This window comes from Protopterus annectens, chromosome 13.part0 (assembly GCF_019279795.1).
Source record: "Protopterus annectens isolate FY-2018-M chromosome 13.part0, PAN1.0, whole genome shotgun sequence".
Taxonomy (NCBI): domain Eukaryota; kingdom Metazoa; phylum Chordata; order Ceratodontiformes; family Protopteridae; genus Protopterus; species Protopterus annectens.
This window is the reverse complement of record NC_056747.1, coordinates 136,805,774-136,819,033: the sequence shown is the minus strand read 5'-3', so window position 1 is coordinate 136,819,033 and position 13,260 is coordinate 136,805,774. Positions and strand designations below refer to the sequence as shown.

At 42.5% G+C, this 13,260-nt stretch overlaps 1 protein-coding gene across 5 annotated transcripts in view; it reads left to right on the top strand.

Annotated features, from left to right (window-relative positions):
• Positions 1 to 13,260, top strand: part of LOC122817661 (calcium homeostasis endoplasmic reticulum protein-like) — a gene marked incomplete in the record, with an annotated part of 1,194,300 nt that overhangs the window by 189,634 nt on the left and 991,406 nt on the right. For all 5 annotated transcript variants that reach the window (XM_044090728.1, XM_044090727.1, XM_044090726.1 and 2 more), the window contains 1 exon segment: positions 4,246 to 4,335. In XM_044090728.1, coding sequence (XP_043946663.1) covers positions 4,246 to 4,335 — 90 coding nt within the window.

Below are 13,260 nucleotides of genomic sequence, written 5' to 3'. Positions count from 1 at the left end.
CGGACTGCTTTAAGAATGTCTAACTGAGAAATACCTCTGACCAAAGCATGGTTTTCATTACCCATTTGGAAGCATATGAAATAATACTTCTGGTCATCTCATTGTCCTAAAGGGGAAAAGTCTTGAGTACAGTACAGGTGACACCTAGCAAGGGTGGTCATGCCCTTTGCAGACCACCTCAGGGCTCTATACTTTTGTCCTACAGGCTGTTGAAGGGTGGTCTATGCCTGACTTACAAGTCATCTTTGGACCTCACTCTGGACCTCCTGCATATCTGCAGAACATGCCACAGCAAAATTACTCATTGTAAAGACTTACTTTGCCTGTCATATAAATAGGTTCTGCTGGAGAAACAGGTTTGCATCCCAGACACTACCCCTTCTCTGGAACAGGCTCCCTGTCTGTGTGAAGAGCATTGCTCCCTAACCCAATTCATGTGCAACTTGAACAACTGGATGGGGAACTGGAAATTCACCCCATGATTTGACACCTGTCTCTCTAATGGAGGAGTGCAGCCTGTAAATGTTTCCTTTCCCGTGCCCCTGCTTATACTACCAAGGGTCCCAGAACTTGTCAGAGATTTGGAATGGATGGCTGGGTTTAAAAAAGCTGAGTGGTTGTTACCCTATTACACAACTATGAACCTATGGCAATAGAAGTTACAGCCGTCACACACGTGTGTGAGCATGTGCTGCAAGCTGAGAGACTGTCTCCAGACACATCCTCCCAGCAGGAAGAAATAAGCTCAGTGAAGGGGGTTTCTCCAGCAGAGAAGGGTAGGCTGCCCCACTGGACTGATGAGCTTTTCTGCTCCTTACCCACCTGACTTGCCGGGGGGGGGGGGCTGAGAGAGCTAACGAGGCATGCCAGGCAGTAATGAATTTGTCTTAAGACTTTTGCCGAGCCAGGGGAAGTAGTGGAGTTGGTGGGCAAAGTCCTATTGAGTATTTAAAAAAGAAAATTCTTCCGATGTCACAACTTTATCTGAAGAAATTCCACAGAGACAGGTTATTCACCGTTATTATTGTTGTTATTATTATTTCTGCTATATAGGTTTTAGCACCTTTTCAAATAGGTTTTTTTCTTAAGGGAACGTGTAGTGGTATGATGTTACTGTAGCCTGTCTTGTGCATGTCATGTGTTGGTGATTAGATAAGCAGCCCTGTAACCTACATATGTAGTCAAATTATTACAGGTCACAATGTGAAGGAGAAAACAAGCAGGGTTAAATAATAAAAACTAGAGTAGAGATAATAGTATTACTGGCTTACCAGGTTGTCATTGTGGTCCATGTGACTTGGTTAGATAGAAGCCTTACAGCCTGGACTTGATTAGTGACCCTAGTGCTACAGGAGCCAGAGATATAAGCAGAGAGAATTGTTAAGATGTGCATTGTTGTGATGTAATGTAAGTGAATCCCCAGTGGTGAGCAGAGACTTGATGGGGCAATCTGCACACAAGGGGGAAGCAGGACTAATTAAAGGGCTTTGTTTCCAGTGTGTGTGTGTGTGTGACAAACTCATGTCATGCCTATTGCACACCCACCCCTGGAGCACTGGCTGTGATGCACAAAGAAAGGTTAATGTGTGGCAATAAGTCCATGCTTTCTGCTTGTATGACCATGGTCATTGGCTCTCAGATGGGCAGGATTATGACTGTTAGTAGTTAGCAGGTATGGGCATCCAAAAATTAAAGAAAGATACTGTTGAGCTCTAGTGCTTCTAGAAATCGTCAGCTGTGGTAGGTAAATGTTTCACTTTGTAACTGGAAAAGCAGTTTGTTTCCGAAGGAAATAGTTTCTCCAGTTTTTAACCGATTGTGATGTGGCATGTGCCAGATGTTCCAGGAAGCCAGAGTTATCTTCAGGACTCCATAGATAATGTATCAATCCTAGAAGGGCTCAGACGCACAATGCAGGCATAATGTGGCCGTGATAGTTTTTTGCATTTCCAAAACAAGCTCCTCGAACAGATATGTAAATCATATTTGCAGAAATAGTTTTTCAGTGACAGTGCGCAGCTTGCAGTCCAGAAATGGATTTCTGTTCACTAAAAAATATTTGGAGGTGAGATGGGGGAGTAATCAAGACTATGTTTAGAGGAGGTTGAGAGTGTAATTGATAAGAGACAGGACAGGTAGTACAAGCTGAACACGTCTGTATGAAATCCTCCCCCTCAGTTCCTTGTATAATTGCTGTTCATTTAAAGCTGAACAAATTGATGACTCACATCTGGTCAAGGTCAGCTGTCTTTATTCCCAGCCCACATAATTGATGAGTGAGTTTTTGCAGAGTGATATCAGCAAACATTTCCTCAAATTTATTTCTGAGGGGGAAAAAGATAACACTTGCAGTCTTTAATTCCAGTGAAAGCAGTTTTGTTTGCTGTGAGATTCATAACTGATGTGATTCTTTGAAGGCATACGTTTCCCTTCTGTATTGATCAAAACTAGAATATTCAGGAACTTTCTGACTTTATAGTTTCAGAATTCATGTGCTACTACAGCATATTTTCTCCCACTTTAGCGATGACATTTTCTAGTCTCTTGTCACTTTGGAAAATGATGTACTTCAAGGTTTTACATTATGCTGCATTTTGACTGCAGCCAGATTAACAAAGGCAGTAAGTTGTGGGTAGAATTACAAGCACTACTTTGGAGAGGAGACCACGAATCGGAGAGAAGACTTTGCAAAATGCAGTCTGGGAGGGGAAGCTGTGAAGTAAGCTGTAACAGGTAGAAAAATAAGACGGGAAGCATCCACTTCAGTTTTCTCACAAACAGTTTTTGAAATCACAGGGTATCAGGTTATTCCTTGTTCAGGATTGCTGTTCTGCGTGGTTTTTGTACTTGGTAGTCTTATGTTTAGTCAGAAACCCTGTTTGCAGAAGAAAACAAAATTCATGGCTCGAAGCAGACCCTAGAATTTGCTGGGTCTGGATTGGGGTGCAGCTTTAATAACACTCTCTGAAAGTGAGCAGTTTTGCAAAGAATGAGATTTCTTGATCATGTATACTGCAGTCTTTTATATACTTTTGTAGTCTTGTTCTGTAGTGGTGGTTGCATACAGTGTATTGATGACGCTAATTGGCTCGCTGATTCCTATGCGCACTATTCCAGGGGGTCATCTGAAAGTAGGAATATGTGCCATGCATCTTCTAATTGATTTTTTGTTTACATTATCATTAATTTCCAGAGAAATGTATTGTTCAGAAGCCACAGACTGGGTTTCTTTTTACAAGAATTCCTTCAGAAGTTTTTAAGCAAGCTGCAGATTTCTCTAGTATTGTATTTTAGTGCTTAATCACTTCTTTGCCATTAAGATGGCAGTTGCCTCGAGACATTACAGTAAGACTAGAACATTTTGCAAGAAGGGTTTTATGTTTCAAGGCTGTCCTTTGTGTGATACACTGCAGGTAATGTCTCTTTTATACCCTTTACATTACCACTGCTGCTGCCAAGAACATGTGGTCTTGCAACTGGCTGTAGGCAAATAATAATAATATCAACTGTTATATACACACACACACACTATGCTATCTTTTGTAACTGTCAAGATGGCTGTTGGGCACTTGGGTGTCAGACATCACCTAAAGTTTAAACTCATGGTAATTTTTTCACTTCTTGGCTAGAAAGCCAGTGTTGTTTCTGAACCCTGCTCATTTGTGCCATATGTAATGCCAGTGCTGTTTCTTTTCAGAGGCTGTAACATGCAGTTTCATTCTGTAAGAAGAATATGATATTGTGGGCTGACATCATTTGCATTTCAGGGTGCTGCAGTTCACTCTACTATGTAGTACCTCCGTGTACATGAGCCAAATGCCTATGCATAACCAAGAATGAAGACTCATCATGCTCTTTTGGTGATATACTTGTTCATTGTGTAATACTCTCCAGACTCAAGGCACTTGATGAGCTCTTTGCTTTGTTAGTCATCGGCTTGTCATGCCTTTGCTTTTTAACCACGTTTCTTAGTCACTTATGAGTCTGTAGCTTTATGTATTTATAATCTAGCATGTAATCTGATCACAGAGTTGGCTTCATGTAGCTGAGAGTCATTTGGAAGTTAACTCTGCTATTCCTGGGTACTAGAAGACAAAAGTACTGACACAAAGCAAAACTTATGGGAGTGTGAATGTATAATTTTTTAGCACAATATGCCTATTTTAGTCGCTGGCTTCTTAATGATGTTTGTTCCTCTCAAGTGTTTTGTAATTTGTGCACATTTCTCCTGTTTTTCTCATACAGTTGTTGCAGCTTTGGGAGAAGAATGGCTATTTTGATGAGTCTATCATTCAGCAGCTTCAGAGCCCTGCCCTTGGCCTTGGACAGCATCAGGTTAGTTCTTATGGAAGGCTTCTGTGTGTTTATCATTGGTTGTCTTTTTTCAGTTTTCTGTCACTACTTTGTTTTATGTCACTCTTGCATGAGTACTTATTTTTAATTTTGTTTGCAGTTTTGAGGACAAACCCAACCAGTTTTGCTACTCCCAGTGCACAATCCACAGCTTTTCTTGACCCCAAACTGTGACAATTGCTCCCCACCTATCATAAAGACTTGACATCTTACTCCAAGTTTTGAACTCTGGTAAAACACATTTTTGTTAACAAGCCAAATGCAGCTGATTGCTTCATTGAACTGTTTCCATTCACCCTATCTTTGCCTATGTTACTTTACATGGTAACTGGTAAACTTCTGCAATCATAGCTCCTTCACCATCATTTTGTATCCCCCATGTCTGCTTCCCCTCACCTAACAGATTTATTATCTATTCTGTTGTAAATACTCTGTACACAGTGTGTATAGTAACTTGTATATCTTGTAACTGGCAGTATATATTCGTTGTTGCTTTATTATAGAATTGTTTACATATCTGTTTTCCTCCGCACTTTGTCTCTGGGAAGAACCTGAAGTTGACCAATTGTGGTAAGTGCTCTACCCCAATTAAACCAAACTAGAGAACAGAAAGTACCAATTTTAATAGGGAGAGGTTCGATCTATTGGCTGCCTGGCTCCCAGAGTTGTGTAATTATTACTTTGAGAGAGCTTCTGGACTTACTTTAACTATCTGGAGATTATCTTCTGTTGTATAACTCTACGTAATTAGGGGAAAAAATCTTCATCTGTGTTTTTGGCTTACAGAAACATTGTGGCTTGCGGTGATATTTTTAGTGCGTAGGTAAAATGTTCTTTTCTTGTGGAAACATTTTCCAAGTGTGTCCTCTGTTAATCATTGCAGAAACTTCTACCTAAGGAAGAGTCTGGCTTGATGCCTTTAAGGTGCTTGTGTTGGTTTAGTTTCTAAAGCAGAGTGGTTGCTGACTGTGCCTGCATCTTCTCTGACACTTGTTTCATGTTCCTTAGTGCCATAGGTGCCACTGGTTAAATAAATGCCATTTGCAGCCTTTGCATTTCCTCACTACCTTTTGAGTTGGTCAGGAGGTGGCTGGATTCGTACATAGGAATAATCAATAAAATTCATTCATGTCCATTATTGCTTGGGTCTTTTCCTTTGTAAGGAAAGCGAGGGTGAAAGATTGACTTTCACAGGATACCTTTCTTTAGAACCATGCTCACACATATTTGTAAGTGATTGTTAATATTTCTACAGATCTGTTGCCTACTTTATAAGATGATGTTGCACACAATGTGGATTGTATTTTTCTTAATGTTCATGTGTAATTTGACCAGACCCAAGAGCAATGTAAGTAAAGCTGGCATTACAGATTATGTTCGTGTTTCACTGTTGCAGTCATTACACTTGGATTATCCTGCTGGCAGGCTACCCGCAGTCGGCCTGAATTCCAAAGTCCTGGTCCGGCGTCTGTTGCTGTTGCCTCTTCCCTGACGTCAGTGCGCCAGGGGTATATAAGATGCAGCCGACGCCATTTTCTTCAGTCTTTCTTGCCGCGCAGTGCCCAAAGCAAAAGCAGTTCACAAGTGCCGGTCAGCCGACTCCTGAGATTTTTTAAATTGAATTTCAGATCCGAAGTCTTCAATAAAGCTAAGTACCCTGTTGGGGAAACTTTTTCTTGTTCCAGACCGATGTCAGTAAAAGTTAACAATTGTATTTCTTGTGGGAAGCAAATACCTCATAAGGATTTTCATTCTTACTGCATTTCTTGCCTAGGCCCTGACCACGACGTTGCTAGTTGTCGGTTTTGTGCTAGATTCAACCACCGCACTATTAAGCATCTGTTCGATTTTGCTTTACATTACTTTGGCCGAAGGTTTAACTGTATAATGCCGTCGGAACAACCGATGACCGGAGTTCATAAAAAGCGCATATACAAAGAAAAAGGCATCCAAGGTCAAAAACCGACGACAAAGCCTCTTCTAGGCCAGTCGTCGGTTTGCCGGTTTTTGCTTTCGCAGCCCCTGACACCCGCTACCTCAGAGCCACAGGCTGCCTCCGACTCCCACGTGGAGACAGCTATGCCTCTGGAAATTCAAAGTATTGGGCCTACGGAAACAATTCCCTCAGATGGGTCCGGAGCCGCTGAGCAGACATCGGCTTCTGAGGGTGTTTTCAGACCTACACAGCTTACTATCAAGACCACTTCAGCAGCTAAGGCAAAGTCTAAAACACCTTTAAAGACAAAGAAACAAGTACAGCATTCTCCTGGACAGTCATCCATGCCAAAGAAACAGATGCTCAAAATGGCCGAGGACCTAATTACTTTGATCGGGGGTTCCCATCCCCCTCCTGATAAAAGGCCTAGGCAAGACACTGACTAGGACTCCTCTGACCAGGTTTCTATTTTTTCTGATTCCTCTTCAGAACAGGAATATTCTCTTCCTCCCTATGAGGACTCTGATGCTGAAGAATCTATCCCTTCAGCCTCTCCTCCTGAGGACTACTCTTTTGGGGAAACCCTGCACACCATGAGGGAACATTTCCATTGAGAGAGTCAGGATTATTCAGAATCCAAGAAAAAGCTCAGAGACTTTCTTTTGTTGCCTCAGCACAGGCCTCTTGCTATTCCCCCTGTACTAGATATTGTTGATTATGTTTTTTCTGAATCCAGTTTGACTCCTGATTCTTTACCCCCTGCACCAGTTAAGCCAGATAGGTAGTACAGGGTTCCAGATTCTCATAAATTTCTTTATAAAAACCCTGCTGCTGACCCTGAAGCTATTTCACAGGGTCCCAAAGGGGTCAAGGCTTCCACTGCAAAAAACCCTGTTCCCTCTGATAGGGATTCTAGAGCTCTGGACAGATGGGGGAAAAAGTTTACACCTCTGTTACTTCAGTTGTAAGGGCTTTAAACTGCCAGTTTCTCTTGCTTAAATATCAACAATACCTAATGTCTTTGCTAAAACAGAAAATGCTTCCAAGCCCTGAATGTCCTGAGAACAAGGAAATGCAGGATTTATTGCATGCAGCTGAACAAGTGGGAAAGCATACTTTGCAGTGTGGTTTTGATTCTTTAGAGGCATCTTGTAGAGCCGCATTTACAGGATCTGTCTTTCGAAGGCATGCTTGGTTAAAAGAACAGAGTTTACCTGATCATGTTAAAGCAAAATTATTGGTTACTCCATTACAGCATGATACTTTGTTTGGTGTTAATACAGAACAGGTGTTAAAGAAAATGGAGGATAAAGCAAAATCAATGCAGACAGTAAAGGATTTCTTACAGGTTCAGCCACCTACATTTAGCAGGAACTGGCCTTCTAAAAACTGGTCCTTTCCAGTGTCAGACAGGCCACAAAGAGGCAGATACAGACGCCCAAGAGGCAGATCTCAGCCCCAAGGCTCATACAGACCTAAACAATGGGGTGCTTCAGCCCCCAGAGGCGGAGAAGACAAATCTCAACCTTATAGGAAACAGTCCCAATGACTTTCCTCTACAAATGCCAAGCACTTGCCTTTTGGCAGCACCCTTAGGGGGAAAACTAGTGCTTTTCTCACAAAATTGGCACATGATCACCCAGGACAAATGGGTACTGAATATTGTTTCTCAGGGTTACAGGTTCCACTTTCACACCCTACCAAGGTCAAAAGGTAAGCCAGACCTGCCACAAAATCAATGGGCAGAGGCACAAAAACAAATTTCTGCTCTCATGGACATGAGGGCTATTCAGAAAGTACCACAGCAAGAACAGGAGCAAGGATTTTACTTAAGACTTTTCTTGGTACCCAGAAATGACAAAGCCTGGAGACCAATACTGGACCTGTCTATTCTAAATACTTTCCTGGATGTTCCAAAATTTAAAATGTTTACACTGCAGCAACTTCTACCCATGCTGGGCGAGAAGGCTTGGCTAGTTACTTTGGACCTCAAAGAGGCATACCTGCATGTCCCAATCAGACAATCTTGCAGAAGATACCTCAGATTCATAGCTGGCTCAATGCATTACCAATTCTCTGCACTGCCCTTTGGCTTATCTACTGCGCCCAGGGTCTTCACAAAATGCCTGGCACCAGTAAATTGCATTTTGCAGACAAAAAGGAATTCAAATATATCCCTACTTGGACGACTGCCTTGTTCAAGCAGAGGGCAAGGACATTCTACTAAAGCATCTGGCGTTTGTAAAAAGATTACTAATTTGCCTAGGGTACACAGTAAATGAAAATAAATCAAAACTAGTGCCCTCTCAAGAGATAATATTCCTGGGTGCAAGCTTGAATACAACTGCCCAGATGGCTTATCTCACGCCAGACAAGCAAAGGCAACTGATTCATTACTTTCAAATGATGGCAACAAAGACCCAGCTACCTGCAAGAAAAATTTTGCAGGCTTTGGGCTTCATGGCATCATGCATCCTGCTAATTCCATATGCAAGACTGCATATGAGGAAGCTACAATGGTATCTAAAAAGTGTTTGGACTCAACATTGCCACAGCCTGGAAACAATGACTCTTATTCCCTGCCTGCAACAGGAGTTTCGATGGTGGGCACTGGCTTGTCACCACAACAAGGGGCAGCCTTTCACTTCACCCACAGCCAGGCAGACACTAACAGATGCATCGGATTATGCCTGTGGGGCACACATGGCAGGAAAATGTAGTCAGGGCACGTGGCCCGCGGACCAAATGCATCTTCATATCAATCAAAAAGAGATGCTAGCTGTACAGAATGCCCTGACAGCCTTCAAGGATCTACTACATCCAGGACAAATATTGCTGAAGACAGACAGTACTACAGTTATGTGGTACATGAACAAGCAAGGGGGCACACATTCCTACCCCCCTCTGCAGGCAAGCCATGACTTTGTGGAACACAGCACTGACCTATCAAGTACATCTGCAGGCACAATTCCTGCCAGAAAAGAAAAATACTCTGGCAGACTAACTAAGCAGAAACCTCATGGACCCTCACGAGTGGAAACTAGATCCACAGGTCTTCAGCATGATAACAAGGAAATGGGGATGCCTAGACATAGATCTTTTTGCCTCCCCTCACAACTGACAACTACAGAGATTCTGCACAAAAACTTATCACTCATAAGCATGGAAAGTGGATGCTGTTATCATTCAGCTGGAAAACCCTAACAGTTTATGCCTTTCCACCACTGCCTCTCCTTCCCAAGGTACTCATAAAAGTCAGACAAAAGAAGCCAAAAATGATTCTGATTGCCCCAGACTGGCCACGCCAGCACTGGTACCCAATCCTAAAGAGCTTGTCTCAATGCCCAGCCTGGACTTTACCTCAAATTCCTCATCTTCTGACTCAACAAAACAATCAGATCTTGCACAGCCAACTCAGAACCTTAAATCTGGCTGCATGGCAAATAATATAGCCACTCAGAACACACCTCTCTCTAAAGCTGTTATGGATGTCATTTTGGAAGCCAGGAGGCCCAGCACCAAGAAATCTTATGCAGAAAAATGGAAAAGATTCTGTGCTTGGAACCAGGCACAAGGACTTGAACCACTTGTTCCAAATATTCCTCAGATTTTACAATACCTAACTGAGATGCTGGACAAAGGCCTATCCTTCTCATTAATTAAGATCCATGCCTCTGCCATTTCAGCTCGTTACAATACGGAACCTCCTATTTTCTCACATCCACTGCTAAAACAGTACCTCAGAGGGGCAAAAAACATAAGACCCCCAAGGAGAGCACCGATACCTACATGGGACCTCAACTTTGTCTTGGAAAAGCTCACACTGCCTCCTTTTGAGCCAGCTTATACAGCTGATATAAAATTCTTATCATGGAAAACTGCTCTGCTCCTCGCAATAACTTCAGCAAGGAGAGTCTCAGAGTTACAGGCATTAATGGCAGTGGAACCTTTTATCATTTTTCATCCGGTCAGGGTTTCTCTAAGGACAAACCCAACATTTATGCCAAAGGTAGTATCCAGTGTGGCTCTTAACCAAACCATTAATTTACCATCATTTTATCCAAATCCCCAGAATAAAGGGGAGAGACTTCTGCACTCTTTGGACATACACAGGCAGCTACGCTTCTACTTTGACAAAACAAAAGCTTTCAGAAAAACTGAGCAACTGTTTGTAGCATGTGCTGCAGGATCACAAGGAAAGGTTATCTCAAAGCAGACTATTTCAAAATGGATGGGACACTGCATTCGTTTCTGCTATGCACAGCATGGCAAGTCAGTGCCTAAGAATATTAGGCCACATTCCACCAGGGCAGCAGCCACTTCAGCAGCCTTTCTCAGAGGAGTACCAACCAAGGAAATTTTTGAGGCTGCAACTTGGAGTTCAGTGCACACTTTTACCAAGCATTATCACTTACCTCTTTACTCTAAATCCAGAGCAGGCTTTGCCACTGCTGTCCTGCAGGGCCTCATAGCCACTCCTAATCCTAATTCTATTTAGACCCAGCCGCCCTACCTCAGCTTTGGGATTCAACCCAAGTGTAATGACTGAAACAGTGAATTACGATGAACATAATACAGTTGTGTACCTATCATAAATGTAGATGTTCAAGTGTATTCACTGTTGCAGTCCAGGTTACCCACCTTCCATCCCCCTTTCTTTGCTGGGACTTATCTATACTTCTGTATCCTATACAACCTGTGTGGTGTATTTGCTTGTAGATGAAGGTATTGTTTTATTTTTCTGTCTGTTTTTATAAGCAGTATGTATTGCCTACCTTCCTGGGGGCACCTGACATCTGAGCAAGAAAAACTGAAGAAAATGGCGTTGGCTGCATCTCGTATACCCCTGGCGCACTGACGTCAGGGAAGAGGCGACAGCAACCGACGCCGGACCAGGACTTTGGAATTCAGGCCGACTGTGGGTAGCCTGCCAGCAGGATAACCCAAGTGTAATGACTGTAACAGTGAATGCACTCTAACATCTACATTTATGGTAGGTACACAACTGTACTTTCTTCCTGTTTCACTGTTGCAGTCATTACTTTTGGGTAATCTGCTGGCAGGTTGCCCTCAGTCGGCCTGATTAACATAGTCTTGGGTCCTGTGTCGGTTGTTGTCCCTTCTTCATGACGTCAGGTCATCAGGGGTTTAAAACATGCAGCCATTACATCAGTCTTTCTTGCAGCGCCGTGCCCGTAGCAGAAGCAGTTCGCAAGTGCCGGTCGGCCAACTCCTGAAATTTTCGTTTTTGAGTTTCATAACCGAAGTCTTCAACTAAAAGATAAGTACCCCGTTGGAGAAACTTTTTCTTGCTCCTTACCAATGTCAGTAAAAGTTAATAATTGTATTACTTGTGGAAAGCAAAAAAGTAGATGGAAATACTGGAGGTCTTCAGTTAAAACACAGTTTTATTTGCTCACTCCACTTACAAAACGCTGACAGGACACAAATAACAAACTGGAACAAGAATAATTCATTCTTGTTCCAGTTTGTTATTTGTGTCCTGTCAGTGTTTTGTAAGTGGAGTGAGCAAATAAAACTGTGTTTTAACTGAAGACCTCCAGTATTTCCATCTACTTTTTTGGATTATTTGTGACTTTGCGCACCTTCATTCATACTGGTACTTGTGGAAAGCAAATACCTCATAAGGATTTTCATTTGTACTGTATTTCTTGCCTAGGCCCTGATCACGACGTACCTTGCTGTCGGTTTTGTGCTTTATTTAATCAGCGCACTATCTGTTGGTGCATTTTTGCTTCTAAATATTTCGGTTCTCTGTTTAATTATCCAGAAAAGACATCTGTTAGCCATCTGACTACCGGAATACAGAATAAACGCAAAGAAAAAGACAGAGATAGGCCGTTGAGGTCCAAAACTGTTGATGACGCTTCTCCTATGCCAGTCAACAGTTTGCCGGTACTCGGTGAGGTGCTTTCGCAGCCCCTGATACCCGCTACTTCTGATTCGCAGGCCTTTACTGAGACCCATTCGGAGTCCGGTATGCCACGAGATGCTTCACATGTGGAACTCGTGGATGTCTCTACCTTGGATGGGTCTGGAGCCGCTGTGCAGGCACCGGCTTCTGAGGGTGTATTTAGGCCTACATACTTGCATATTAAACCAACTCCAACTTCAATACTAAGACCTAAATCTCAATCTGTCTAAAAAAACGACGCCCAGGCCCCTATGCCTAAAAAACAAATTTACAAAATGGCTGAAGATTTAATTACTCTAATAAGGGGTAGTCAACCCCCCCCCCCCAAGAGGCTTAGGGTTGAACTTGACTATGAATCTTCTGAACAGGACTCTGTTTCTTCTGACTCGTCTAATGATCTGGATTTGTCCATACTTACTTATGAGGACTCTGATGCAGAGGATTCCATTCCCTCTGCTTCTCCACCTGAGGATTTCTCATTTGGGGAAACTTTGCATACCTTAAGGGAGCATTTCCACTAGGAAAGTCAGGATTTTTCTGAATCCAAAAAGAGGCTTAGGGATTTCCTTCTTCCTCAGCATAGGCCTTTGGCTAAACCTCCAGTACTAGACATTGTTGTGTTTTCGGAATCCAATATGGCCCCTGATTCCTTGCCTCCAGCCCCTAGTAAACCAGACAGGTACTACAGGGTTCCTGAGTCTCATAAATTCCTTTCCAAAAATCCTGTTGCGGACCCTGAAACCATTTCTCAGGGGCCCAAAGGCATTAAGGCTTCTACTGATAAAAATCCTACCCCTTCTGATAGAGATTCCAGGGCAATGGATAGATGGGGTAAAAAGGTTTATATTTCTGCAACCTTAGTAATCAGGGCTTTAAACTGTCAATTCCATATGCTAAAATATCAACAGCATATCATGGGGCTGCTTAAACAGAAAATTATGTTGATTTCTGACTGTGTGGAAAATAAAAAGTTACATGATTTATTGCATTCAGCTGAACAAGTTGGAAAACATACTTTGCAATGTGGTTTTGATTC